Raw genomic sequence first — 27,665 nt, forward strand, 5'->3', positions numbered from 1 at the left:
CACTTCCGCGGCACGGATGAGCCATTGCGGCTCATCGCAGCCGGCCAGTGTGGCTTATGACGGAGCCGAGTGGTGCTGCTTTAGGGGGTTGTTTATAGACGCCACAGTATGCGATGAACAACACAGTCGAGCCAGGGCGCTTTCCTGTGCACACGCGGCTGAGTGAGGCATTCACGGCTGGGTTCTTCAGAGCCGCCCCCGACTGGAAAGCCCGAAGCAGAGCCTTTGCAGAAGCTGTGAACGCCGAACGCGGCGCCTCAGACGGTGTGGCTGATTTTCGGCGCCATTGTGGCATATAATGGAGCTAAGCCGTGCTACTTTTAGGGGGATGTTCAGATTCGCCGCAGTCTGCGCAGCAGCCCGACACCATCCGACGCGCACATCGACATATTTCGTACACGGATCTTTTGTTACGTTATGAGAGACCAATTACGTGGTCTCCGCCCCAAACTATTATTTTTTTTAGTAGCTGTATACACACCTACCTGTTATTTGGAACCCATGAAGCTCTCGTCCTCTGCACCCGTGCAATCCATTTTTCACAACGAACCGGGTCTCTTGGAAACTTATGAATGCTAAATCCATTCTCCCGAGTGTTCAAGCAATGTCCAGCAATGCAATGAGGCGGCATTTTGGCTAACACGAAGGAACAACGAGCTACCTTCCCGGAGGTTAAACTAATGGAAACAAATCCCTCGAGAGGATTTTCATGCCGGGAGTTACAGAAAGCTGTATCCGTCAAAATCATGTTTTGTAGTGAGAAAACGCATGGGCCCATATTGGCTGACGTTTTTTCATTAATAACATACTAAAAATCATCCATTTCATGACAGTAGCCCTTTAAGTAAAAATGTTGATTTATGGACAACAATTGAGAATGAAGATGTGATTAATTCCATCCATCAGTCCATTGTCTTTGTCACTTATCCTCACGAGGGTCACAGGGATGTGATTAAATAAATCAATGAAATGACGAAATTCTGATCAATCCATTGATGGATTATAACAGTTATCTCTAACAGCAGGTTTGAGTAGTGGTTAGAATGTCTGCATCACAGTCGAGAGGTTCTGGATCTCAATCACAGGTCCTGTTTTGAGTTTACATGTTCTCCCTGCGCTTCAGTGGGCTTTGTCCTGTTGACATACCTTGTGTTTGGTTGGAAACCAGTCCAGGGAGTTCCCCTACTCTCATTCCAAAGTCAGCTGGGATCAGCTCCAGTTCACCTGCCATCCGCTAAAATAGCGACAATATACCAAGTGAGCACAGTAAGGTGTATGGTACAGTAAGGTTAGCATGTTAAATGCATAGAAGTAGGCTAGAAAATAAATCAAAAAAAGATAGCATAAAGTAGTTACAGCACAATAATGAGAAGATTTGAGCTGCCATTTAAGAAACTCTATTCCTTTTATAGCTAATGGAGTGGCTTGTCCAATAAATACACCTTGGCTTTACAAGCTGGCTTTGCATTATTCATTCAGCATCTCTTCATGTCTTCAAATATCAGAGGGGATTCTTTGGAATATCAATAATATAACGATTACTTAAGGCATATGGATTCATGTATCGATGTGCCTGCCAAGGTATTTAGGATTTGATTGTGCCGTCTCAAATAGCCAATGGGTTTATTGTTCATAATCGTGTCCGCGTCCCACAACCATAATTACAGATAATTACTGTTCATTTTCCATCGCAGGCATTTCTCCTGCTTGTCTGCCAAATACATGTGTCCCAGTGTGCCTGCGGTGATGAGTAACCTGCTTGCGAACATCAACGCCTACTTTGCCCACACAACCACCACCACCACAACCACCGCCTCCGCTTCCGACCGATTCGCTGCATCCAACTTCGGGGTAAGTGCATCCGGCATTGTCAACGCGATTGGGCTTGTATGATAATATGAAGCTGGAACAATCACAATAAATGGAACTTGCTAAGATAATATCTCAATTCTGTAAATGGGAGCGCTGCATGGATGTAGTCCGTTGCTGATGTCACATTTTTCTTCAGGCGGCAAACTAGTTGAGACTGAACAACAGCACCTCTGTTGATTGAAGCTAAGTCAAGACCTCCATTTTGCGTCAGCTTCTCAATTAATCAACAAAGTTCCAAACAAACAACAGATTGCTTCATAATGAATAATTGACTTCTCGCTTAAAATGCCCATCCATGGTAACAATCCCTCTCTGGGCTATTTAAACAGGTGGAGTTGTTCATATTTTCAATTTTAATAAGTGGATCAAAGGGCTCAAATCATGCTGCTAAACATTACAAATGGAGAAAATTCTGTTCAACAACCAGTGGTATAAATTATTTGATCTGAATCTTGAATGGTGACTTAATTGTAATTGATTTCTCATCCCAACAGAGGGAGAAATTTGTTAAATTACTGGATCAGCTGCACAACTCATTGAGGATCGACCTGTCGAAATATCGTGTAAGTCTCAGCAACTTTTATAACCTACGTCTCATGCTTACCCGCAACCTATTTCTAATAAAAATAGTCATGTATTATTGTTAACTGGACATTTGTTGTTGGTGATACATTTAAACATCTAAACTGTAAACTAAACCCACCCATCATTTATGTTCATATTCGCTATGAAATATGTTCTCTGAACCAACAGGAATGCTTTATAAATGTTAATGTGAATGTATGTATAACGGAAAGACAGTCACCTTGAAATGCCTCATATCATAACACCTCCCCCATTACCCCATAGTGATAAATTTAATCATAACACAGGCATGAGACATTACAACAGTGTGTAACATAGTGTAACATAACACCATTGGAAGAAAAAAAGCCAGAGGGGATGCTTTTCCAAAAAATGAATGATAAATGACTAAATAGCTTGTGCAAATTAGTCAGGGAAGATCAGTAAAAAAAAAAAAAAAGTGAGCCTGCTGGTGCACCAGCGTAAAATGTTTGCTAAAGCATTTATAGAGCCCCTGCACAATTTTAGTGACCATGTGAAGATTGCAGTTTATTTTCAGTAAACCTGGCAAGAAGAAAAACACTGAAAGTCATATAGTTCTCCAGAACCGGAAACATGGATGTGCACAACATTGTGGCGTGCACACGCCACAGTCTACTGAAACATTTTTGTGGCACGTTTATTAATACAACTACTGAACGGTATTTCTTCAAACAGTCAACTGGGGCGTAAACTGCAGATGTGGGGATTTATTAACACAAAAGAATATTAATGGTGTATTTAAAGGGGAAATCCAGTGGTTTGCATTAACAATGTATCCAATAGGTCATGTAATATGTACTCTATCTTGACAATGTGATGTTAAATCCTCTCTCATTTAATAGTGTTTTGAGAAGATTTTTATCGATAATTACGAATTTTCAGGGGCGCTGCCATTTTCGTGAGTCACATGACCTACGTGGGCGTATGTGACATATTACATGCCGTTCCAAACGCTCGATTACATGGGACACCATTGTGCCCATCGCTGATTTCTCAGATTTATCCTCATCTGATGAAGAAATAGCAGTATCGGTTGATCGAGAAGACGGGGAATACTTCCAAACACATCCGTGAGCGGCACAGCTGTGAGCGGCTCTCTGCCGCTCGATTGATCGGGAAGACGGAGGAATACTTCCATACACAGCCATGAGCGGCTCGGCCGCTCGGTTGATCAGGAAGATGGAGGAATACTTCCATACGGATTTGAACCTGTGGCTGTAAATAATGCTGCTGAGCAAGTCGTTCACTCGGCCGGGGAGCGAGCTCACGCCTCTGCCGCTTGGCAGAATGAGCTCATCAGACTCCACGTCATTCCACCCGAAGAACCATCCGAATATTCAACATAATTTATAGCTGAGTGGCGGAGCCATGAACTCGCTCCCCGGCTGAGCCAGCTCACGGCTCCGCTGCTCTGTATGGAAGTATTCCTCCATCGTCACGATCAAACGATACTGCTAGTTCTTCATCAGATGAGGATAAAGCCAAGTAATCAGAGCTGGGCACAATGGTGTCCCATGTAATCGAGCATTTGGAACGGCATGTAATACGTCACATACGCCCACGTAGGTCCTGTGACTCACGAAAATGGCACCGCCCCTGAAAATTCGTAATTGTCGAAAAAAATCTCAAAACACTATTAAATGAGAGAGGATTTAACATCACATTGTCAAGATAGAGTACATATTACATGACCTATTGGATACAGTGGCAGTGACATGTTGTTTCACAACATCAATGGGCTGTTTGTTTAAATGATGTTGATTCTTCCCCCTTCATGGTCAGTAACTTGGTGACATTCCAACATTTGCTCCCGAGCACAGATGTTCTACAGTACGTGGAGGATTTTCCGCATGACCTGTTAGCGACATGCCGTGTGTTTGATGACGAGAGCAGGCGCCGCGCCACTCTTTCATGTTTTATACCCTCCAGACAGATCGAGTGAGGTGTGTTATTTATTTCGCAGCGTGTCGGTACGTGTTGATGTGATCTATTTGTGCAATAAACTACAGTAGTGTACAGTGTAGCGATGCCACCGCAATTAGGACTTGGCCCCGCAACCACAGAGGTTTCTTGGCAGCAACACTGCTGGTCGTAACATCTAACAAATCTGCTTTAAACTTTTCCGGAGTTATCATTCCATGCCAAAGTGAGAGCACTATTGATTTTTCAATTGATATACCATCGGAGATACGACGTTACTGTACATAAAAACATAGATCAAATTGGTAGAATGATCGCTGTCACTTTCCGACAATGTTAGACAAATCTTTGACCTTCCAGTAAAGCTCCAGCTCTTAGCCAGAATGTTATCTTTTGTGAAGGCAAATCCAGACTTCGTCAGTTAGTAAATCAGTTTATTAGTCACTGAGTTGCTTAGTTAGCTGCTTGGTGAGTTAATTTGCTAGTTGGCTGACCAATCAGTCAGGGAGTCCTTCTGTTAGTCAGCCAGTTACTTATTCAGGTGATAAGTGAATTGGTCACTAAGTCAGTCGGTTGGTGCTTTGTTTCCAGTCAAGGTAGCCATTCAGCTTGTTATTTATTTAGTTCATTAGTCTGAGAGGCAGTTTCAGTCACTCGGTTTTAAGGTTACACAAGAACTCCAAAATGTATCAGCTGAGGTCAGTTCGTTAATTGATTTTTTTTTTTTTTTAGTTACCTGATATTACTCAGGTGGCACAGTGGAGCAGCTGGACAGTGTTGAGCTCACAGTTTTGAGGACCCGGGTCCAATCCCATCCCTGCCTGCGTGAAGTTTGTATGTTCTTCCCGTGTCTGTGTGGGTTTTCTCTGGGCACTCCGGGTTCCTCCCACATCCCAAAAACATGCAACATTAATTGGACACTCTAAGTTGCCCCTAGGCGCAACTGTTCGTCTCTATGTGCCCTCCCATTGGCTGCCAACCAGTTCAGGGTGTACCCTGGGATGGGCTCCAGCATTCCCGCGAACCTTGTGAGGATAAGCGGCTAAGAAAATGGATGGATGGATGGTATTAGTGAATTTTTCCTTTCCTGGTTGTTTTGCTCGTTTCTTGGGCAGTTACTGAGTCAATTAGTGTTTTCCTCCCAGTCTGTTAGCTAGTCAGCCACTTACTTAGTCAATCAGTTAGAAGGTTAGTTAGTAACTTGATGAGTCAGTTGTTGGTTAAGGAGCAATTGCAGTTACACAAACACTACAAAGCAGCTTCCATAAAACATGATCAAGCTGTGGCTCATGAGTCAAGGTCCGTTAGTTAGGAACTCAGTTAGTTTTACTTTCAGTCGGTTGTTCACATATTTCCTGTAATAAGGATTATAAAACCACAACAAAACCTATTTCAAAGAAAAACGGTGGTGGGGCCACACATGGGCTTAGCTCGATTAATTTGTCAATCATTTTGGTTGGTTGGCCCATTTCTAAGAAACATGAGTGAAAGCTGGCAAAAACTCAAGTCATTTTTAATGAGAAAGTACAATGACTTTTGGGCAATATTCCGGTAATTGCGTGTCATATCTCTACTGGTGACAACTTTCAACAAAAATCCATTAGAACAAGAATACCACTGATTTTAAAAGTTAACAGCTCCAAGATGCACAATTGTGTTTCCATTTGCTTTGGTTCAACTTTTGTTGTAGTTTAAAGACAAACATAGCACAGCGTTAAAATACTTACATTCCCAGCCAAAAGTAAGAGTTCCAATATTTGATTTAGATATGGCTAACATTGCACTGAAACACTAAAACACAGCAGCATGAAAAATAAACAGATTCTAGCAAATAAAATTTCATTTCCGATAGTTGGGGTTGGGAAAAGCACAACCAGCTGCCAAGGGTGCTGCGCTATTCTACTCAGACAGATTGAATTCCTGACATTTAGTACATAAGCTTCTAGAACAATCCCATGAGCTCTAATCTTGTTAGCCCCAACACACACACACATCCATACACATGCGTCCACATGCAGGTACATCATGCACTTTAACCCCAATGCTCTTTTTTTTTTTTTCCTTCCCTCTGTGTGTGCACCTGAGCACCTCACTCGGAATCAAATTCACCTAAGTCCAGCTGGTGGCACCATGCAGTGAACCGACACAGACCCACTCGCAATGTGTTGGTTTGCAAGTGGGTGAGCACCTTGATAGCAGCTGACGCTCCAGCAACAAACGGAACACGAGGATGGGTTGAGAGGACGGAAAGATGTGAGGAATAATGTAGACTCAAAGTAGGCATGCTGTGTTCCTGTGCGCGCGCGAACACGTGTGTGTGTCGGGTGAAGTGACTGTGATGACATGATTGACCCCTTTATTTTCCCGTGGCCCTAGTGACATTCACACAAAGCAAAATTACAAAATATCACCTGCCAGCACCATCCTGCTGCGTCCCTATCACACGCAGAAACTTCCTCTCTCACACACACATGCATAGGCACTATTCATTCTCTTTTTCATTCTCTCTGAGCAAGGCCACTTGACCACAATTGGAAAGGAATAGGATTCCCACAGGGCTCACTCTGTGAAATTCTCCCCGCTCTCCGAAACACATTCCGAGGGAGACAGAGTTTGTTTTTATAATACTAGAGGCCTTGAATCAGTGGTAACGAAACGGGTCTGATATACGGTGACATGTTGTATATCCACTCACTGTCCCCTGTGGAATGTGCAAGATTCCCCGGGACCACACTTGTTGTTTGGACAGGTTGATATAAAGGCATGCTTCTTCAGAAAACACCCAAGGGAGTTGTGCCCTTAATCTTGAGCAAGTGATTATAAGAGTCCGCCACCTGGATACATTGGGCTGGCACATATATAATAATGTTCACTTACATACTTTGCAGAAATGTGCAGCAGGGACCACTGTTTGTCCTTCTGCATGTATTGTAATACATACACAATATACTAAACAAATTTACGAACGCAACACTTACTGTTCCCAGTTGAAGTTGAACTTAAAGATTTAGGACTAGTTCGATGTTCAAAAAATGTCTAATGCTCTCAAATACGGTTCACAATTTTTTTTTTTGTCTGTGCTATTCAGCTACTTCTCCTTTGCTGAGATCACCCATCCGCCTCACAGATGTGACATGTCAAGATACATTATTAGTGAAACTGTGTGCCTTGGTTTGTCCACAATAAATGGAAACTCTAAATACTGATGATTTCCTGTTTTGGGGAAGGGTCAAAAAATGAGACAGGATCCGGTATGCCTCCTGCAGCACAGCGCATCTCATTGAAATAGTTGATTAGGTTGTTTCCTGTATCCTGTGGAATGTTAGTCCACTTCTCTTCAATAGCTAAGTGAAATTGCTGGATATTAGCAAGAACTAGAATATGCTGCCGTATAGAGCTTATGCACTTACGTCACCGAAGTCACGTGACTGGCCATATTGACAGTCTAGCAAGTCGGTTGGAGACGAGACGAAAATATAATAAACGAAGTTACGTGGAAAAATGAGAGACACTTGGCATAGAGGACCCATATTTAATGCCAAAGTAGATGTCGCCAATAAGAAAGTGGACTATTAACCCGCTTCCACTTGTCCGTACACGAAACGTTTTGTGGCCACACGTTAAACTTTGGTAAACCTCTCCGTGACAGATGTTTTTTTTTAAATATGTATTGTTCTCAAATTAGTCCAATGCGTATTTAAAAAAGAAAACAAACTGCTCGGATAAGCTTCAGCCCCTGTACATGGAAGCGTGTTACAGCCAAACATTAACCTACCTAAACCTCCGTGTGACTGACGGTATATTTTCTTTTTTTAAAATACGCATTGGACTCATTTGAGAACAATGCATATTAGAAAAAAAAAAAAGTCTGTTGGGGAGAGGTTGACCGAAGTTTAACGTGTGGCCGCAATACGCTTCCGTGTATGTTGGAGATGACATTCTTTGTTTTTTTTTTTTTTTTTTAATGCATTGTTCTTAAATGAGCCAACTTGGTATTATAAATACTTCTTGGGAATTTGAGATTGAGAAGAATAATTCCCACCTGAAATGAAGTGATCGATTGTGTACCATCCATCACAATTAATTGCCGAAATCCATCAATCTTTTCTCGTCTTTTCAGGTGGTATTCCACAGAATGATCTTCTTGAATATCTGTCTCATCTGTTATAACAACCAACAGCACAACCGTCTCAGGCATGGTGTATATTCCGCGTACTGTCGAGCACCTCTTTTTGACCGCCAATATGGTGCCGTGAAAATGGTAACGTCACATGCATGAGCTCTATACACTGATCCAGAGCATCACATGCAAGCAAAATGGGTAACATGTCAATATATTGACCATGCAAGAACCAGGATGTTTTCAACTTTCAAGAATTGGTTTCAGATCCTTTCAACACGGGCCAACTTGTTCTAGGTTGCTTGGGTAGTTAGGCAGTTTGGCGCATACGTTGAGGTCAGTCAGTAAGTTAGTCAGCCAGTGGGTCAGTCAGTAGGTTAGTTAGTTAGTTACTTAGCTGGGTATTCAGTCAGTTAACCAGTCAGTTTGTTTGCACTAGCATTACCAAACATATTTCCACGAAACATCAGGAGTGCCTGACGGGTCACGCTCAGTTAGTGTGTCAGTGAGTTGGTCAGTCAGGTAATTAGTTGCTTAATTAGTCCCTTAGTTAGACATTCTATCATTCAATCTGTCTATTTTATTTCATATTATTCAAACATCACAAAACTCGAAGCGAGATGGCACATGAGCCAATAAAAACTATTTTGGTGTGGCGAGTGAATTAAGTGCCGATCGAGGACTTCATTTTCATTTTTTGTCTGCTAGAACTGGGGCAAATTGGGACACTTTGTGACAATTAGGTTTCCTTTTGACATGGACATTAGCATCAACTACAGGACAGAAATGTTAAGGTTTTTCCAGCCTTGATGAGGCCACTTCTGAGTTCCATTCTGGTTTTCAATTAAAACTTTTGTAATCTTCGTAAAAACAGATTTTATGTTTTTTTTTTTACCCACTTCTGTTTCTGGGTAACATGTTTGCAGCATCCACCTATAATAATGTTTTGACTTAACAGTGCATTATTTAGATAGTCGATGTGTGTGTCTGCAAAGGCACCTGGAGGCACTTTGCTTCTAAGACACGCACCAGCATACAAACTTGTTAGAAACCGTTCTTACCGTTGGCAACATGTTGACTTAAGGTCAGGAAAAACAACTATATATTCATGCAATGTTTTATTAAATGCATGCAGCAGTCCCCCAGGGAGGAATATCTACTGGAATAGAATAGAATTTTACTTTTTTGTTCATTATGAGAAAAATACACATAAGTGTTTTCCATGCAGAAATCGGTGTGTTGCAAGTCAAATGAGGTAACCATTCTTGCTGTTCATAGATTTCACAAATGATGAGATTAAAACACATTTTTACAGCATCACTTTGCACAGTTTAAGTATTGTTCTACTGATGTGAGTTAAGGTGACACTGCTGCAGAGATTAAAGTTTGTTCTCACTGTGTCATAGTCCACAACACTTAATATGACACCGTGCAGGTGATGACAAAATTCCATCTGTACTTTGGTTTAGAGAACAAAGCATTTAAGATCTTTGGTTGCTGCAGACTTTTGATATGATTTGGACATCTTTCATAATCCAAATCTTTGACATGGATGAATGAAGTAAGAGGAACACAGCATTCAAAGAGAGATGCTAGCACACCACCAAGAGTATGTAGTAGTAGTATGGTAGCTTGTCCCCCACAAAAACACTGGGACCCAAAGACAAAAAAAAAAGGTTCTTCATGCAAAGTACAAAACCCATTCGAGTAAATGGCTCCTTTTTCTCAGTGATTTTAGCTGTTAAGGGGTCTCAAAAGACACGTAATACAGGATAGGGTTGAATGCCACAGCATTTTAGGTCAAACCATCGTAGTGATATTCACTGCCGGGCCTCCATTTAACATATTTGAATTGAGCAGCTGTCAATGACAATCAATGAATGCGTGTGTTGCTGTTGGCTGTCCCAGCATTGTTATTTCAAGAACTATGCCAGATGTAAAGATTCAAGGCTGTTCCGCTGACTCTGAAGTCCACGTTTCCAAATGACTGATGATTTGTCTTGTGTACGAAGGCTGCGTGGATGTGTACTTATTGTCTGGGGAATATCCATGTCAGCAGGCAAAGAAAGCCTTGTGACTGATGCTACTTACGCTTCAAGCTGTGAAGTTGCAAATGTGACCAGTGCTGCTACAATGCAGTATCTAGGGGAATATTATTTTACATTCATTAAAAAAGAATGCACATCTAATTGAATGTGTCAGGGATTGAAAACAAATCGTTTGAGTTTTACAGAACGTCTAGAAAAAAAATAAAATAAATAAATTGGCAGCTAATTATATTCCAGCGACCCATATGCAGAAAAAATGTTTGCAGTATGAGTATATGGTTATATTTAATTGATTATTATGCCTTGAATTAATCTGTTAGGTCTTTTTGCATCACAGAAAAAAAACCCCAACAATTAGTTTAGTGGGGTAAATTGTCAGCGCAGTCCATAGTTGTGGAAACCAAAAGCACAAGGATGCGCACACGTATTACAATGACAACAAATGAAATCCAAACTGGAAATAACTTTTCTCGGTTCAGACTATTTGTTGGCCCTTTTTTCCCCTCAAAAATGCCTGGAAATGAATTAACAATGTTTGTTCAACCACCACTTTACTGTATGTCTAAAAGCAGAATTTTAGAGTTCAGTCTTATTTCATTGTGGAGAAGTGATCCTTGAGACTATACCTCAAGTTTCATTTTAAGGTAGCGAAACCATGATGAGACTCTCATGTTCTTCCAAAAGCCCAATGTGTGGTTTTGGAAAATTCTACTTTGAATAATTCATCAACCTGTTCTAAAGGCCATAATGTGCAGATAAGCCTTGATGCTAGTTTGACGTTAAGTGTGTTTTTGCAGTGAAGCTTGCAAGCCACGGCTGAGATCTTTCCTCCAACTATTGGCTGTGCATTGATAGCAGGTAAATTTGTACTAGTGCACAGCAAGAGAGAGTGAGGAGGGGGGGGTGATAATAATGGAAAGGTGCCGGGATGCTGTGAGGGATTTAAATGCTCCTTTTCACGCTCCTGTGCACTGCCTGATGGTTTCACGGGACTGAAATCAAAGTTTTCATCAGAGGAGACCTCCCTGGTCTGCTCAGAGATTAGACACACTCATTGTGACTACTGGGCGATAATCTGTAATCCATTTTAATATTTTGGGGCGAAATGACAGTGAGAGGGCGATATCTTTACAATTCTGTTTTGTTTTTTTTTATCTCATCCAGGATAATTTCCCTGCGGGGAACCAAGAGCGTCTGCAAGATTTGAAGTCAACCGTTGATCTTCTGACAAGCATCACGTTCTTCAGGATGAAGGTAGTGATTCCCAACAACTGTGGTGGGAAATGATCCAATTTCACTTAATTGGTCTGAAAGTTTTTTTCGATTAATAATGTATCAGTGTCATCTATCTAAGACAGCTGCAAATTGTGACAGGCAAAAAAAAATTTAAATGTTCTTCCAGAATATGTCAGAATGTAAAATTAATCTTTGTATCCACCTGTTGCCATTCATACATCAGAATAATAACTCTGTGTTCCACTAAAAAGGCCTTGACTTATTATATATCATTATTTCAGTACATATTCTTTTAATGACATTTTTGTTTGGTGGTTTGCCGTAAGATATTTCCAATGCAAAATATGTGCCTTCACGTAATGGTTTGTCAGAATCAATTGGAATGACTGTGACTGGATATGAACAGGATTCAAATCTTGTGTCACAGATCCGCCAAAGCACACTGCCTGTAAAAGTCATCATTTTTCTGTCACTGTTGTGTCTAAACGCCTCCAACATGTAATGGGGGATTTGGAGGTTGTATCACAGGCATGACGCCACTTGTATCTGTATCCTGTTCCCTATAACCCTGGACAGGAGAAGTTGTCTGATCACATTTTCTTGGCCATGGTCTCACCTGCTCAATGTCCTGGCCTTAACTTGCTTTCACATTCTTTGAGTCTTGGTCTTTACTCTGTCTTACATTTCCTTGGTCTTGGTCCAAACTCACTAAAATCATAGTCAAGCAATTTGTTCATTTCAGCTCTTCAAAGTGTTGCGCATCATCTAGTTTAAACCCCATGAATTCTTGGTTTTGACTTTTGTTAAACTCAAAGGTCCTGTCCTTTACCACGTATGACATTTTCTCGACTTTGGTCTTGACTTGGTGTCAACTCCTTAATGTTTTGGCGTTGATTTTGTCTCCCATTTCTTCAGCCTTGGTGTTGACTTGGTCTCAATTCCTCAAAGTAGTCTTCGCATTTATAGTCTCAGCGCCTGGAGGTCTTAGCCTGGTCTCTATTCCTATAGCCTTGGCCTCGACTACCCGTAAGGAACATGATGAGTAGTATTAGAGTACCGAGTGGAGTGCGGTAATAAAAGAATAGAATCAATAAAAGAAATTGATGGAAACATAAAGATGGTGATAAATAATGATGGAGCTCAGCAATAACTATTGTCACGTTTTGTTACATGTAAGCTTTTAGTGCAAAACCTTGACTAAGCTTCTGAAACGGGTCATTAATGATCACTCCCATAAAATTCTCTGAGCATTTCATTGTAAACATAAACCAGTATTGATATGGGGGCTCATTTCATTTCAACAAAATCAATTCACTCTTACAATTCCTGAAAGGTGCATACCACTTCCCTCCACTCCTCTCAACAGCATTGACCATTTAAAATGATGAATGTCTTTGTTCCGACTAAGTCCTTGACTAGAGGGTTATGCAATGGATCCTATACAGGAAAGCTTCTGTGTTGAAAATGCTTCCCACTTCCCTGCTTTGTTTCCTCGCCCCCGCCACTGTCAACAGTGTCTGTATGAAAAGGTCCATTCAACTCCCTCTTGGTGGTGGCAGTGCTTGAACACTGAATCACAGAGGGATAGCTAAGATGGATTCTGTAAACAAAGTGTCGCTTTGGGTTGCCACAGCTTTCAATCTGGTGTCATCCTTCCTCCATGTGCACGAGCCTCTTTAAGATATACTGCAGGGACACTTGAACACCACATGTCAATTGTAGTATGCATAATGCCTGTAAGTGGCTTGGCTTTTTTCCCCACCAGGAAATCATATAAAAACAGACTGTCGGAACATAGAAGGTGATATGATAACATCAGCAGCACAATGACGAATTGCGTGGTAGGTTTAATTGCATTTACCACGCAACTCTCACTGGAATTTTTGCGTTTAAGATTTAATTTTAACAGCGGTTTAATTGTGGAAAAAATATGAACATTACCTGATTTTATATTACTTACTAAATATGCTAGTTTAATCCAAACAGAATTCAGGTTTTCCCTCACAAACATTATTGCAAGTAAAAATGTGCCATATTTTCAGAAGAAAGGTTCAGATTCAAAGTAACCTGCAAAGTAAATACGGAAGTTCCTCGTGGGCATTCCGACGGCAGTGACGCAACCAAAATTAGTATGCCAGTCTCTCCCTATCCTGTTATGAATTATAATTACAGTTAATCCCAATGTTTGTATGAAACAGGCTTTCAGTACATCCCATTAAAATAGAGTGTCCCAATACATTTGTCTAAATAGTGCGACAGTGAACCACTAAAAGACCAGAGTGAGGGAACATCAATAATTTGTGGGAATTATGCATGGACAGCAAAGCAGGACACATTTTTAAATGCTACTCCATTAAGGGATTACAAAATCTACAAATCTGATGAAACGCAGACAAACTAATGTTCAACCACTTCGGATCGACAGATGCCCTGTTATCTAATTGATCGAAATGGCTGAATCAAAGCTTTCTTTGAAAATGCATTCGCTCGTAAGTGAGCACAGAGTGCGTGCAATATTTTAGATGGCATAGCAGTCAAATGGATGAAAAATGGGTCAGGGTTTAGGAAGTATTTGTCAAGTGTTAGCTCGCATGTATTGACCACAAAGTTATTTGATTGGTTTTGCCGTATTAATGGCCAAGAGATGCAGGTGATGCGATTACCTCCAGCGAAGGGCTTGAACTTTCGCAAATCTTCGCCAAGGGTGAGAGCCTTCACTTACATTAATGGTTGTGTGCACGTGTGTTTGTGAATGTGTAGGTCCAAGAGCTTCAGACTCCGCCCAGAGCCAGCCAGGTGGTGAAGGACTGTGTGAAAGCCTGCCTGGATTCCACATATAAATACATTTTCGATAATTGCCACGAGCTGTATAATCAGCTGCTGGACCAGGTAAGATGAGGCACCGTTGCCATGAACACGGCTCATTTTTACTATTACATTTAATCAAAAGAGAGCAACACGTTGGCCTCAGAGTTATTCTGCCTCACAGTTCTGAGGTTGATGGTTTAAATCCAAGCTATGGGGAGTTTAAAAAAAAGGCTGTTCATGCAGTTTTGCTGAAATGAAATTATTCTGCAAGGAAGAGCCGGTCAAAATATCTCCAGAAAAATGTGAAACACTTGATTTCAGTTGTGTCTCCTAAAGGAAGCCCAAAGAGTTTACCCAATGTCCAAAAATAACATCATCCCATGCTGCCTTTTAAAGTCTTCATGAATATTGCTGGTTTGCCGGGACCACCTGGAGGCTCTTAAATGAGGCAAGAGCGATTCTGGAAACACAGCATCACTTGGCTGCGTTAAGGATTTACGGGTGTTCTCGTTCATTGGCCACATCTGGGTGGATTATTTGGCAACTTTGCTGGATTTTATGACCGCTAAACAGCAGAAGATAATGTCCGTTCTAGGCTATAATGGGATGTGATCACCTCCAAAAGTATAATAATAAGCTTTTCTTTTATTTAACCAGCCAGAGCTGTTGCAAGCAATTACCATGCTGATGAGATAGGCACATTTGCTGTTACTGTTTGTCCTTTTTCACTTGTTTCATTGGAGACAGGCACTATCAAGAAGAAGAAGAGGGGGAAAAAAGACATTGCCCAAAAGTGAACCTCGCCATAACCATAAAATATTGTGGTCAGAGCCACAAGCTATCCTCGCTGTCACCATGCTTACAACTCATTTGAAAGCCAAGTCTCGTGACAAGAAAGGCCGAGAAGTAGCTGTGCCGTAGTAAGGCATGTTGGGTCACATGACCATGAACATTACCACTGAGCTTGCTACTTCTGCCTGGGCATGAAATAACCATAAGGGTGATGGGGAGTAATTGGAGGAGGGGACCCCAGTTGAACAGTGTGTAGAATCCTCACAGTAAAGGGAGCTTTTTTATGTGTTTAAGAAGATACATGTTGCTCAATCAAGGTAAATGACAAAGAGAAAAGACAACCTGCGGAAGATTGTAGAACGTTTGGAATCAGCGCAACTTTACTTTGCTCCAAAAGTGTTAGAACAGTGAGGCCAATGCAATGCAGTAAAATGATAAAAAAAAGGGAGGACAAACATACAGTTCTGAGGTCCCGGGTTCAATCCCGGACTTGTCTGTGTGGATTTTGCATGTTCTTCCCGTACCTGCGTGGGTTTTCTCGAAGCAGTCCGGTTTCCTCCCACATTCCAAAAACATGTAACATTAATTGGACACTCTAAATTGCCCCAAGGTGTGATTGTGAGTGCTGTTGGTTGTTTGTCTCTATGTGCCCTGCAATTGGCTGGCAACCAGTTCAGGGTGTACCCTGCCTCCTGCCCGTTGACAGCTGGAATAGGCTTCAGCACTCCCCGCAACATTTGTGAGGATAAGCGGCAAAGAAAATGGATGGATGGATGCATGTTAGATGTGATGATGTTTGAAAGTTTTGGCGAAATAGAAACAAGTCATGTTTAGGGTCATCCATGCATTAATTTTCTAAAGCATAGTGCTTATCCTCATTAGGGTGGAAGGTGAGCAGGAGCCTATCCAAGCTGACTTGGGGCAATATGACAGGCACACCCCGGACTACTTGTCAGCCAAATAGAGAACACTAGTGCCAATTTCAATGACACCGAAGCAGTTGTGACAAAAGATACATTTTTGCTTCAAGCAAAACCTTGACAATGCAACATTAACAATCCCCACTCCCTTTTAGGCGATCTTCGCTTAGTATTTCAGGATTCAAGTGCATCACCTGAGTGCATTCTTTAGTTTGTGACTAATTTGGAGTTGAATTGTGGTAATTGATGAGGGAATTTGATGAAGTGCCAGCCGAATGCAAATGTTGGCGCCTAGCATATAGGCCCCAAGGAGCACCAAACAATCAACATAAAGCACTCAAAGGCCTCGAAGAGCGTAACATGCTGCAATCCATCTTCTGACTATTGTCTCCACCAAAACAGTAGGAGTAGTAGTGGTCGTAAGATGAAATCTGAAATTATGGTGGTGTATTCTCTTCCTCGTGCAAGTGAGATGAGATCCCATTGGTGTAGAAAAATAACTAAATAACCAGTACTGTACTACTTAATCACAACAATGTGGCTATGGGAACTTGAGACAAATACAAATGAGCAAAGGGAGTTTGCACACAATGCATGCTGCACCCGATGGAGGAAACTTCAAATGCGTCCTTCACTTTTGCACCTGCACAGAGAGGGTTTTTGATGACTGACTTAGCATCCCTGCAGGGACGTTCTCTTCATTAGTCGTGTTTCCAATTGAACGGGAATTTAGTCACGCATTTCTACAAAGTCCCATTGCTACACTTAGTTCTCATTTTGCTATTTAAGACCAGCAATGCATTTGCAATTTCCCAAGATAGTATGGAAAACCTTTTTTTTATTTTATTATTATTTTATCTTGAAGGAGACCTATTTTGCCTTTTGTTTTCCCTCACAAATCAAAGGTTTCTACATGTCCTATTAATATTCTGTTTCACGTTTGTCAAAATATCCACTGGATAAAGAATTACAACACACTTTGCTATTTTTTACAGCCCTATCCAAATTAGACCATTTTGTTTTCTCATGCAAGCGAGCCGATTCTCAGGCCACCTGCTCTCTGCTGCAAGGTGCGCCAGTGCAGGTACGGCTAGGCGTTAGCCAGACAACCTCGAGAAGAGCTGTTTAAAGCACAAAATCTGAATTTTAGTTTTGAAAAATAAGTAAAGCAACCTCCCTTAAAAATTTGTTTCTAAAGGGTGTGCATCTCTCCAATAAATATGACTCAATGCATACCTCAATAAATGGAATGCGATATGATTCGAGGATGGTACATTTTAGAGTTGACCGAGTCGATTCGGGTCGATTCAGTGGGTTTACAAGTTGATTTAATGCAGTGTTTCAATTACATTTTTCATACAATGTCCCAATGGCTTCCACACTTTGGACTTGAAACTTGGTGGGGAGTTGTGAATCTCCAATTTGTCCTTGCAATTTCCCTCACAAACTCACAGTGCTTTTTGACGTAACTATGACAAGTCTCACGAGACTTTTAAGTGAGCAGGGTACACTCAAAGAGGTTGCGTCAGAAACCACAAAGTGATGTTCAAGGTAATACGATTCATTAGTCAGTGTACCGATCCATTAGAATCTTTTAAATAAAAAAAAGGGCTTCTGATTCAATTTTTTTTTCGTCACACCCATTTGCTTGGATTTTCACTTGTGGAAGCAGCACTTCAGCACAGAGTTAGATTCGTCAATTACTGTGCAGATTCCGTGTATGCGGCGCATGGTCATGTTGACAAACACATTAAATTAAAAAATATCGGAGCTCCTTGCTTACACACACTTTCTAACATAGGCTCCAACAATGTACTTGAGGTTGTGTCATTTCACACTTGATGGCTGTGTCAACGGCTTCTTGTACAAGCAAAGAAGTCCATTTTCTTTTACGTCCCTTTTAATTCATAAACATATGAACTGTTTTTCCATTCGTGGAGTTTCTCGACAGAAAAATACGAGAGATTTTTGTCTCCAGCTTGTTAAGACTCCTCGAAATGGGTAATTCCCGAGTCTCAGGAGTTAAGAATGTAAAGTTCAAAGTGCCTCTGCGTCTTTTGCGGTCACAGAGCGTTTTTCACATTTTAACAGAAAACGCAAATTAGAAGTATTCGAGAGAAGCCTCGAACCGAATGATGTAATCCTTTTCATTACTCTGGCAGTCCCAACCCCATATGATTAAAAGGAGGCAACCCAGAATTGAGTGTTACACGATCATCATCTCCGTCCTTGTGTGAGATTAAACTGTGTCAGCTCGCCCTCCTTAATGCTGCCAAAGACGCAACGGAATCTTTTTGCTGGAGCACCTAAAACAAAGTTAAACATCGCCAGGGTCGATTGGATCCTGAGAAATAGATGGACACGTAATTCCGATTCCCCATCTTTCATTCAAACAACGCCTCGTCTGTGTGCTACACTAAGTCAATATGCTGAAGGTTGTTAGATCATTCTTGCTAAATTATTCAGTCACAGAATCAAATGGGTTTCACCATTTTCCATTCATCTACAATAGGCTGCAATATGCATACACAAACGAAGAAATGACATAAAGACACACACACGTAGAGAAACATCCATCCATTATCTGAGCTGCTTATCCTCACAAGGGTCACCGGAGTGCTGGAGCCTTTTCCGACTATCTTCAGGCAGGAGGCGGGGTACACCCTGGACTGGTCGCCAGCAAAGTCACAATCACAGTCATAAATATAGAACAATAAATGAAACACTAAATATTTCTGGAACTGAGTGTGCCTTCTTGTTTGCTGCATGACGAATAATTATTGGTGCATCATTTGAAAGGTCAAAATGTTTTAAGTCATGAATGTTTTTAACTGAAGATGCCTTGTCCACCTCCGTGCCTCTGTGAGAAATCCCAAGATTACATTAATCATTACGCCCCAACAAATGTTAAGCATAAGAGCTTGGGGATTTGAAAAAAATTGTTTTTATATGTGTCACTTTCATTTATCCTGCTCCAATGTTCATCTCAAGAGCCACCTTAGTGACGAAGGTTAACACTTTCTCTGCAGAGCCGAAAGCAGGACATCCCACGTGAGGAGCAGGGACCGTCCATCAAGAACCTGGACTTTTGGCCCAAACTCATCACCCTCATGGTATCAGTCATCGACGAGGACCGGACTGCCTACACGCCCGTCATCAACCAGTATGTGCTGCAATACTCTCAATTTCTAGGGATGGCCATACCAACGAATTCACTGATTTTGTATGTATGTTGACTGTGTATAATTGCATGTGATGAGTATATAGTAGTAGAAATATATTGGTATACTTTTCGAAAGACTAGACATTGGGGAAAACTCTTCGCACATTCCACACGACTTGCGTGGTGGGCTAGTAGTGAGAATGTCACCCTCACAATTCCAATTTTCTCGGTTTGAATCTTTGCTCCTTCCATACTGTGTGCAGTTTGCATGTTGTCCCCGTGCTCGCACGGGATTTCTTTGTGTCCGATGGTCTTCGCAAACATGCATGTTTGGGTCAATGAAGACTTGTTCATTTATCTTTGTCCCTGACCCATATGTGCCCTGTGATTGGACAGCAACCAGTCCAGGGAGTAAGCTGCCTGTTGCCCAGAAGTCAGCTGGGATCTGCTCCAGCTCACGCTTGATTCTAATAAGGAGAAGCCTAATAGGACATGGATGGTTGAGTTAATTTCATCACGTCGACCGAGCCAATTTAATCATATGGCCATTGTGACAGTTGAGACTTACTTGAATGGTTTCCTAACAATGCCATCAATTAAATAGCAGATTGGAATTTTCGTGCGTATGTTGCACATTTCACGAAAACAGTGGAATTCAGCAAATGATTTCTTTTTCTCTCATTGCTGCCCCACTTATATAGATTACATGGACCCTCATCCTTTTTCTATGCATTCATATTTTTAGTTCATTTTCTTTTCTGTTTGCATCTAGTTGATTTACGATGCTCATTACGACAGTTTATGCCCGCAGCTTCCTCCCTCACCCTCTCCTTCTAATGATAGCGCTGCAATAATTTTATCTATTTCCTCCACTTTTCCTCCTCTGGTCAAGTTCCAGGACCGTAACGACCCCCGCTGTTTTTTTGTGGTAAAAACTTCAAGTGGGCTTGATGCCAAATATAGATACGGGGGTGCTTAATTTATTTTCAGGGCTAAAATATGAATAGATCGGTGTTCATTTCGAAATGAGAGGAAGGTTTAGAGACTAATCCTGATGAAAAGTAGCCATAGCCAGCTTTGACTTCACAAAGAGGGAAAATGCATGCACATAAATTTATTTTGTTGTTTGGTTAAGGCATAAAGCATGATAGACGTGAAAGCAGGAGGAAAGATTCTTCCCAAGATGTGTTTTTATTTCCATCATTTGCCACTCACAGCACAAATGGACCTCCTCCTCACACTTTGTGTTTATTCTTCAGACTGTGGCAATTATGCTTTCAGCCCGGAAAAAGTGCTTTGCGCTTGTAAAAAGCGACACTTAGGATTTCCATAAGAAGTGACCTTTCTCCCAGCCAGGCAACTCATCTATTCATGTCTTCTCATCATTGTCTGAGGATACGGACAATTAAACCACTGACGTTTCACATTTAAACTTTGACTGCCAATTCCAAGGAGCAGATTTTTGTTTTTGTATTATGGATTTTTTTCATTTTTTTTATTTTGTTACTGATTATTCATTTACATTTATGTATGTGATTATTATTTTTCTATTGCTCTTCATTTTAGGTTTTAATCTTTACATTAATGCCATTACAAAAATAATATGTGTGAGATTTCAATGAAAATTTGGTATGTAACATGAGGTTTTCACACTGTAACGTCTAAGATCAAAATCCACATCTGCATGCATCAATGCACAGCAGCATGTTCAAGCTTGTCTAGTAAAAAGGTCAGCATCGGCATTTTGAGGTCAAAACGGCGTCATACGTTTTTGCTTTTCAAAGATCTGGAGCTGGAGCCTCCATTCAACACTGCAGTGTGCTGCTGGGTTCAGTCTCAATTCACTTTTGAGATTCAACACATTTCCCATGTTGTCGCTTGACATTTACGCGCCGGTCGGAAGTGAACATGCAACATCACGAAAAGGTAGATGTGTTGCAGATAGAGAGTCCATATGAATTTAGATCTTGAGATTTTTAAATGAAAAGTGCATTGGAGTGCAAATAAATGTATTACTGTTACCATAACTACATAACATAACTTATTAAGATCTTATTACGAAAGAAGTTCTGTATCTGGGTGAAACCTCTCTATACAAGGTCTCAGCAACCTTTTTGAGGCTGAGGGCTACTTCGTGAGCACCGATCGTATGAAGGACTACGTGACCTGTTTGCGGCAAATTTCAGACTCAGTTCATTACACATACACAAAATATTTTTGTTGTAATTTATTGTAGTAAATGACATTACAGGTATTTTAAAAAATTAATTCACGTAAGCAAGTCAGATTCAGAATTTAAAGCACAAATAATTGTAATATTTTGTGGCCTATGGTATTTTTAGAACATACCTTGCGGGCACCGCGTTGGTGACTCCTGCTCTATAGCCATCTAAGATTATAGCCCTTCACTTACTGATTTTGCCACGCTTTCCAACCAATCTCGTTCCTCTGTGAGCCTCGCCAACTGTATCATCTTGCAAAACCATGACGGTTTCTTCTCCGGCTACCCGGTGGAAGATGTCATGATAGGGAAATGAGATTGATTGGAATCCATTCGCATTTCCGCCAGGTTTCCGCAGGAGCTAAACGCGGGAAAGATCAGCGCGGAGATCATGTGGAACCTCTTTGCCCTGGACATGAAGTACGCCATGGAAGGTAAGCTTAGCCTCAAAGCTCGATATATAATGACTTGATGTTTAGGTGCAATAAAATATACAAAAAAATGGTGCTTGTTACTGTATACATTTCAGTGTGAAGGTATTTCTTCGCCAAGCACTAATTGGATTAATGCGCTCAACAGGTTTAGTTACAACACTTCCAATCATTCAAGACTTCATCCGCTGCTGTCACAATGGTGCTCATCAGCTGTCACCCACACTGCTCACTGATTACACACTATTGATTCACACAATTCGAGTCCAGATCAACAACTTATTCAGGGAACAATACAGTGACAGACAATTGCAACAAAACATTTAAAATGTGTTTTTGCTTTGGTTTTGTTTCTTTTCCAAGCATGTGGTGCTCAAGGGAGTTTTTCCATTTTTTGCACATTTGAAATTGATTATGAGGTGGCTAACATCACAATTCAGATCTGAGGAACTATTGTAATATGAATATACACACACTATAATACAATAATTGGTAGGCAGCAAATTTCCCTCATGAACAAATGCACATAATATAATACAGGAATTTAAAAAAAATGTCTACCTCATATTGCGATTACAAATTACCAATATTGATAATATACCAAAACAACATAATTCAAGTACAATAAATATGAAAGCCTTAGCAAGCCTAATAATCAAGTAATCAGGTAATCGATCGAAGAGTGAAGTATTTGTTCATGTGAAATTGATGGCTAACCAGCAGAGGCAGAAGATTTAAGATAGTTTTGAAATAAATAGAGGTTTTGATATTTTGGTTGCTAAATTAGTACTTTAACATTTTTTTTGTGCTAGTAAAGACACAAACTTTATAAGTGGACACTTTCTCAAACATCCCTCCTGTTATACTGTGACGGACAAACAAACACTACTTCCATAAGTCCAATTTTTCTTCCCAATTATTTACTGTACATACAGTACAGTGATGAAAAAGTAGAACATATTAAAAAGCACAATCAGTTGCGGTAGTTTTGCTGTGCTTTGTAATTGGGTATCATGACATCCCCTGGAGGGAAGTCGTGCTACATCTACACTATGGCAACGATGCCAAGCAGCATTATTCTACTCATTACAGTAAGCTAACCAAATTTATTTGTATAGCGCATTTCAAACACAAGGTAACTCAATGTGGTTTTCATGATGAAAAGCTTTTGAATATAGAGAAATAAAATATTTAAAACTTGGAAAAAATAAAAATGACAGTACTGACATAAAAATAGGAGTTCAAAACATCCCATTAGTACTATCATTTTTAATTCAATGTATTGATGGTGAGTTATCCCTTTCAAGAAAAAAAAGTGTCCATTCCTCGCAGGAATTACATGACCTAATCTCTAGAATCTCTAAAACACCCAAGTAACGTCAGTCATCAAGGCACAAATCTCTAAGGTGCTTTGATTCAGTAAGACAAATGTTTCGGGTTTAAATGTGGCTTCAGTCGCAATAAGAAAACTCCTGCTGCTCCATTTTATTCCCCAATAGACTGAAAATACCTCCTATAGGTGATTGAGCAAGCTTTTCCTGTTAGGTTAGTGTGCTCCGGATTAACCCCTCCGCAAAGTATTGGGATTGGTGGTGCGTAGGCGGGATGCAGAAGGGAGTTGTGAAAAAAATCCAACAATAGATGTTTTTGTTAAACCACACATGGGGCGCGTAAGGTGTGTGGTGCGCACACAGTATGGTTGACTCTACTGTAGATCATAGAATTACTTTTGTTAAGAAAGGTATACAAATACAGATTTTTAAAGACTTTGCAAATTAATAGAAAAAAGACTGCTAAGGGTGTTCTCACTGCTCTGAGAGTGGGGCGTAGTCGAGATGACCAACACAGTACACCACACAAATATATCCGCAGATAATTGCGTTTACTCCCTCAAACCAACGATGTCTGCTGCAGTGTTATGAATGACCTATGAGAGGCAGCATGGTGCCAAAGGGTATTCTGATAGCTGGATAATTAATACAATGACGAAAAAGCAGTAGTAAAAGAAGAAAGAAGTGAGCCTGAAAGTTACAGTGAAGGACAGTATTTGAACACCCTGCTATATTGCAATTTCTCTCACTTAGAAATCATGGAGAGGTCTGGAATTTTCATCACAGGTGCATGTTCACACTGAGAGAGATAATATAAAAAGAAAAATCCAGAAATCACAAATTATGATTTTTTTAACAATTTATTTGTGTGATACAGCTGCTAATAAGTATTTGCATCATGCTTTTCCACATGGAACAGGATGACTCCACTGTATTGAGGAGAGGATGACCGCGGCCATGTATTGTGAGATTTTGTGGAACAACCTCTTTCCCTCAGTCAGAGCAATGAAGATGGGTCATAGCTGGGTCTTTTAACATGACAATGACCCGAAGCACACAGCCAGGAATACCAAGGAGTGGCTCTGTAAGAAGCATTTCAAGGTTCTGGTGTGGCCTAGGCCATACCTAAACCAAATATAAAATCTTTGGAGGGAGCTGAAACTCCATGTTTCTCAGTGATAGACCAGAAACCTGTCTGATCTAGAGAAGGTTTGTGTGGAGGAGTGACCCAAAATCCCTCCTACAATGTGTGGAAACCTGGTGAACAACTACAGGAAACGTTTGACCTCTGTAATTGCAAACAAAGGCTACTGTACCAAATATTAACATTGGTTTTCTCAGGTCTTCAAATACATATTTGCAGCTGTATAATACAAATAAATCGTTAAAAACATCATCCATGTTGATTTCTGGATTTTTCTTTTTAGACTCTCTCTCTCTCTCTCTCCTCTCTCTCTCTCTCTCTCACACAGTGGATTTGCACCTACTGTACGATGAAAATTTCAGACCCCTCCATGATTTCTAAGTGGGAGAACTTGCAATATAGCAGGGTGTTCAAAGACTTATTTTCTTCACTGTAGCTATCTAGTGACTGTAATGAAATGATTGTAATTGAAATGATTTGCGATCAAAAATCTTATATATTTCGTTTAATCAATCTGTAGGCCGGTCCCAAGCCCGGATAAATGCAGAGGGTTGCGTCAGGAAGGGCATCCGGCGTAAAAACTGTGCCAAACAAATATGAGCGTTCATCTAAAGAATCCCATACCGGATCGGTCGTGGCCCGGGTTAACAACGCCCGCCCCCGGCACTGCTAACCTGCAGGGCGTCGGTGGAAATTCAGCTACTGTGGGTCGAAGACAAAGAAGAGGAGGAAACCGGATCCAGCGTCAGAAGAAAAAGAGGAATGCACAGAGCCTACAACTGAGTGTAGGGACTTTGAATGTTGGGACTATGACAGGAAAAGCACAGGAGTTGGTTGACATGATGATTAGGAGAAAGGTTGATATTCTGTGCATCCAAGAGAGCAGGTGGAAAGGTAGTAAGGCTAGAAGTTTGGGAGCAGGGTTTAAATTATTCTACCACGGAGTAGATGGGAAGAGAAATGGAGTAGGGGTTATCTTAAAGGAAGAGCTGGCTAAGAATGTCTTGGAGGTGAAAAGAGTATCAGATCGAGTGATGAGACTAAAATTTGAAATTGAGGGTGTTATGTATAATGTGGTTAGCGGCTATGCACCACAGGCAGGATGTGACCAAGAGTTGAAAGAGAAATTCTGGAAGGAACTAGATGAAGTAGTTCTGAGCATCCCAGACAGCGAGAGAGTTGTGATTGGTGCAGATTGTAATGGACATATTGGTAAGGAAACAGGGGCGATGAAGAAGTGATGGGTAAGTACGGCATCCAGGAAAGGAACTTTGAAGGGCAGATGGTGGTGGACTTTGCAAAAAGGATGGAGATGGCTGTAGTGAACACTTATTTCCAGAAGAGGGAGGAACATATAGTGACCTACAAGAGCGGAGTAGAACCACGCAGGTAGATTATATTTTGTGCAGACGATGTAATCTGAAGGAGGTTACTGACTGTAAAGTAGTGGTAGGGGAGAGTGTAGCTCGACAGCATAGGATGGTAGTATGTAGGATGATTCTGGTGGTGGGTAGGAAGATTAAGAAGACAAAAGTAGAGCAGAGAACCATGTGGTGGAAGCTGAAAAAGGAAGAATGTTGTGCAGCCTTCCGGAAAGAGGTGAGACAGGCTCTCGATGGACAACCGAAGCTCCCGGAAGACTGGACGACGACAGCCAAGGTGATCAGAGAGACAGGCAGGAGAGTACTTGGTGTGTCATCTGGTAGGAAAGGGGAGAAGGAGACTTGGTGGTGGAACCCCAAAATACAGGGAGTCATACAAGGAAAGAGATTAGCGAAGAAGAAGTGGGATACTGAGAGGACTGAGGAGAGGCGAAAGGAGTACATCGAGATGCGACGTAGGGCAAAGGTAGAGGTGGCAAAGGCTAAACAAGAGGCATATGAAGACATGTACACCAGGTTGGACACGAAAGAAGGAGAAAAGGATCTCTACAGGTTGGCCAGACAGAGGGATAGAGATGGGAAGGATGTGCAGCAGGTCAGGGTGATTAAGGATAGAGATGGAAATGTGTTGACTGGTGCCGGTAGTGTACTAAATAGATGGAAAGAATACTTTGAGAAGTTGATGAATGAAGAAAATGAGAGAGAAGGAAGAGTTGAAGAGGCAAGAGTGAAGGACCAGGAAGTGGAAATGATTACTAAGGGGGAAGTCAGAAAGGCACTACAAAGGATGAAAACTGGAAAGGCAGTTGGTCCTGATGACATACCGGTAGAGGTATGGAAGCAATTTGGAGAGATGGCTGTGGAGTTTTTGACCAACTTATTCAACAGAATACTAGCGGGCGAAAAGATGCCTGAAGAATGGCGGAAAAGTTTTCTAGTTCCCATTTTTAAGAACAAAGGGGATGTTCAGAGCTGTGGGAACTATAGAGGAATAAGTTGATGAGCCACACAATGAAGTTATGGGAAAGAGTAGTGGAGGCTAGACTCAGGACAGAAGTAAGTATCTGCGAGCAACAGTATGGTTTCATGCCTAGAAAGAGTACCACAGATGCATTATTTGCCTTGAGGATGCTCGTGGAAAAGTACAGAGAAGGTCAGAAGGAGCTACATTGCGTCTTTGTGGATCTAGAGAAAGCCTATGACAGAGTACCAAGAGAGGAACTGTGGTACTGCATGCGTAAGTCTGGTGTGGCAGAGAAGTATGTTAAAATAGTACAGGACATGTATGATGGCAGCAGAACAATGGTGAGGTGTGCCTTAGGTGTGACAGAGGAATTTAAGGTGGAGGTGGGACTGCATCAGGGATCAGCTCTGAGCCCCTTCCTGTTTGCAGTGGTAATGGATAGGCTGACAGATGAGGTTAGACTGGAATCCCCTTGGACCATGATGTTCGCAGATGATATTGTCATATGCAGTGAAAGCAGGGAGCATGCAGAGGAACAATTGGAAAGATGGAGACATGCACTGGAAAGGAGAGGAATGAAGATTAGCCGAAGTAAAACAGAATATATGTGCGTGAATGAGAAAAGTGGAGGGGGAAGAGTGAGGCTACAGGGAGAAGAAATAGCGAGGGTCGACGACTTCAAATACTTGGGGTCAACAATACAGAGC

At 41.2% G+C, this 27,665-nt stretch overlaps 1 protein-coding gene across 1 annotated transcript in view; it reads left to right on the plus strand.

The window, feature by feature from the left end:
- LOC133497496 (protein unc-13 homolog C) overlaps positions 1–27,665 on the plus strand; it is a 137,157-nt gene that overhangs the window by 60,919 nt on the left and 48,573 nt on the right. The window contains exons 13-18 of the mRNA XM_061813390.1: positions 1,695–1,851; positions 2,367–2,435; positions 11,731–11,820; positions 14,563–14,691; positions 19,352–19,485; positions 22,055–22,140. Coding sequence (XP_061669374.1) covers positions 1,695–1,851; positions 2,367–2,435; positions 11,731–11,820; positions 14,563–14,691; positions 19,352–19,485; positions 22,055–22,140 — 665 coding nt within the window. The remainder of the gene's footprint in view (positions 1–1,694; positions 1,852–2,366; positions 2,436–11,730; positions 11,821–14,562; positions 14,692–19,351; positions 19,486–22,054; positions 22,141–27,665) is intronic.

Source organism: Syngnathoides biaculeatus, chromosome 3 (assembly GCF_019802595.1).
Source record: "Syngnathoides biaculeatus isolate LvHL_M chromosome 3, ASM1980259v1, whole genome shotgun sequence".
NCBI lineage: Eukaryota > Metazoa > Chordata > Actinopteri > Syngnathiformes > Syngnathidae > Syngnathoides > Syngnathoides biaculeatus.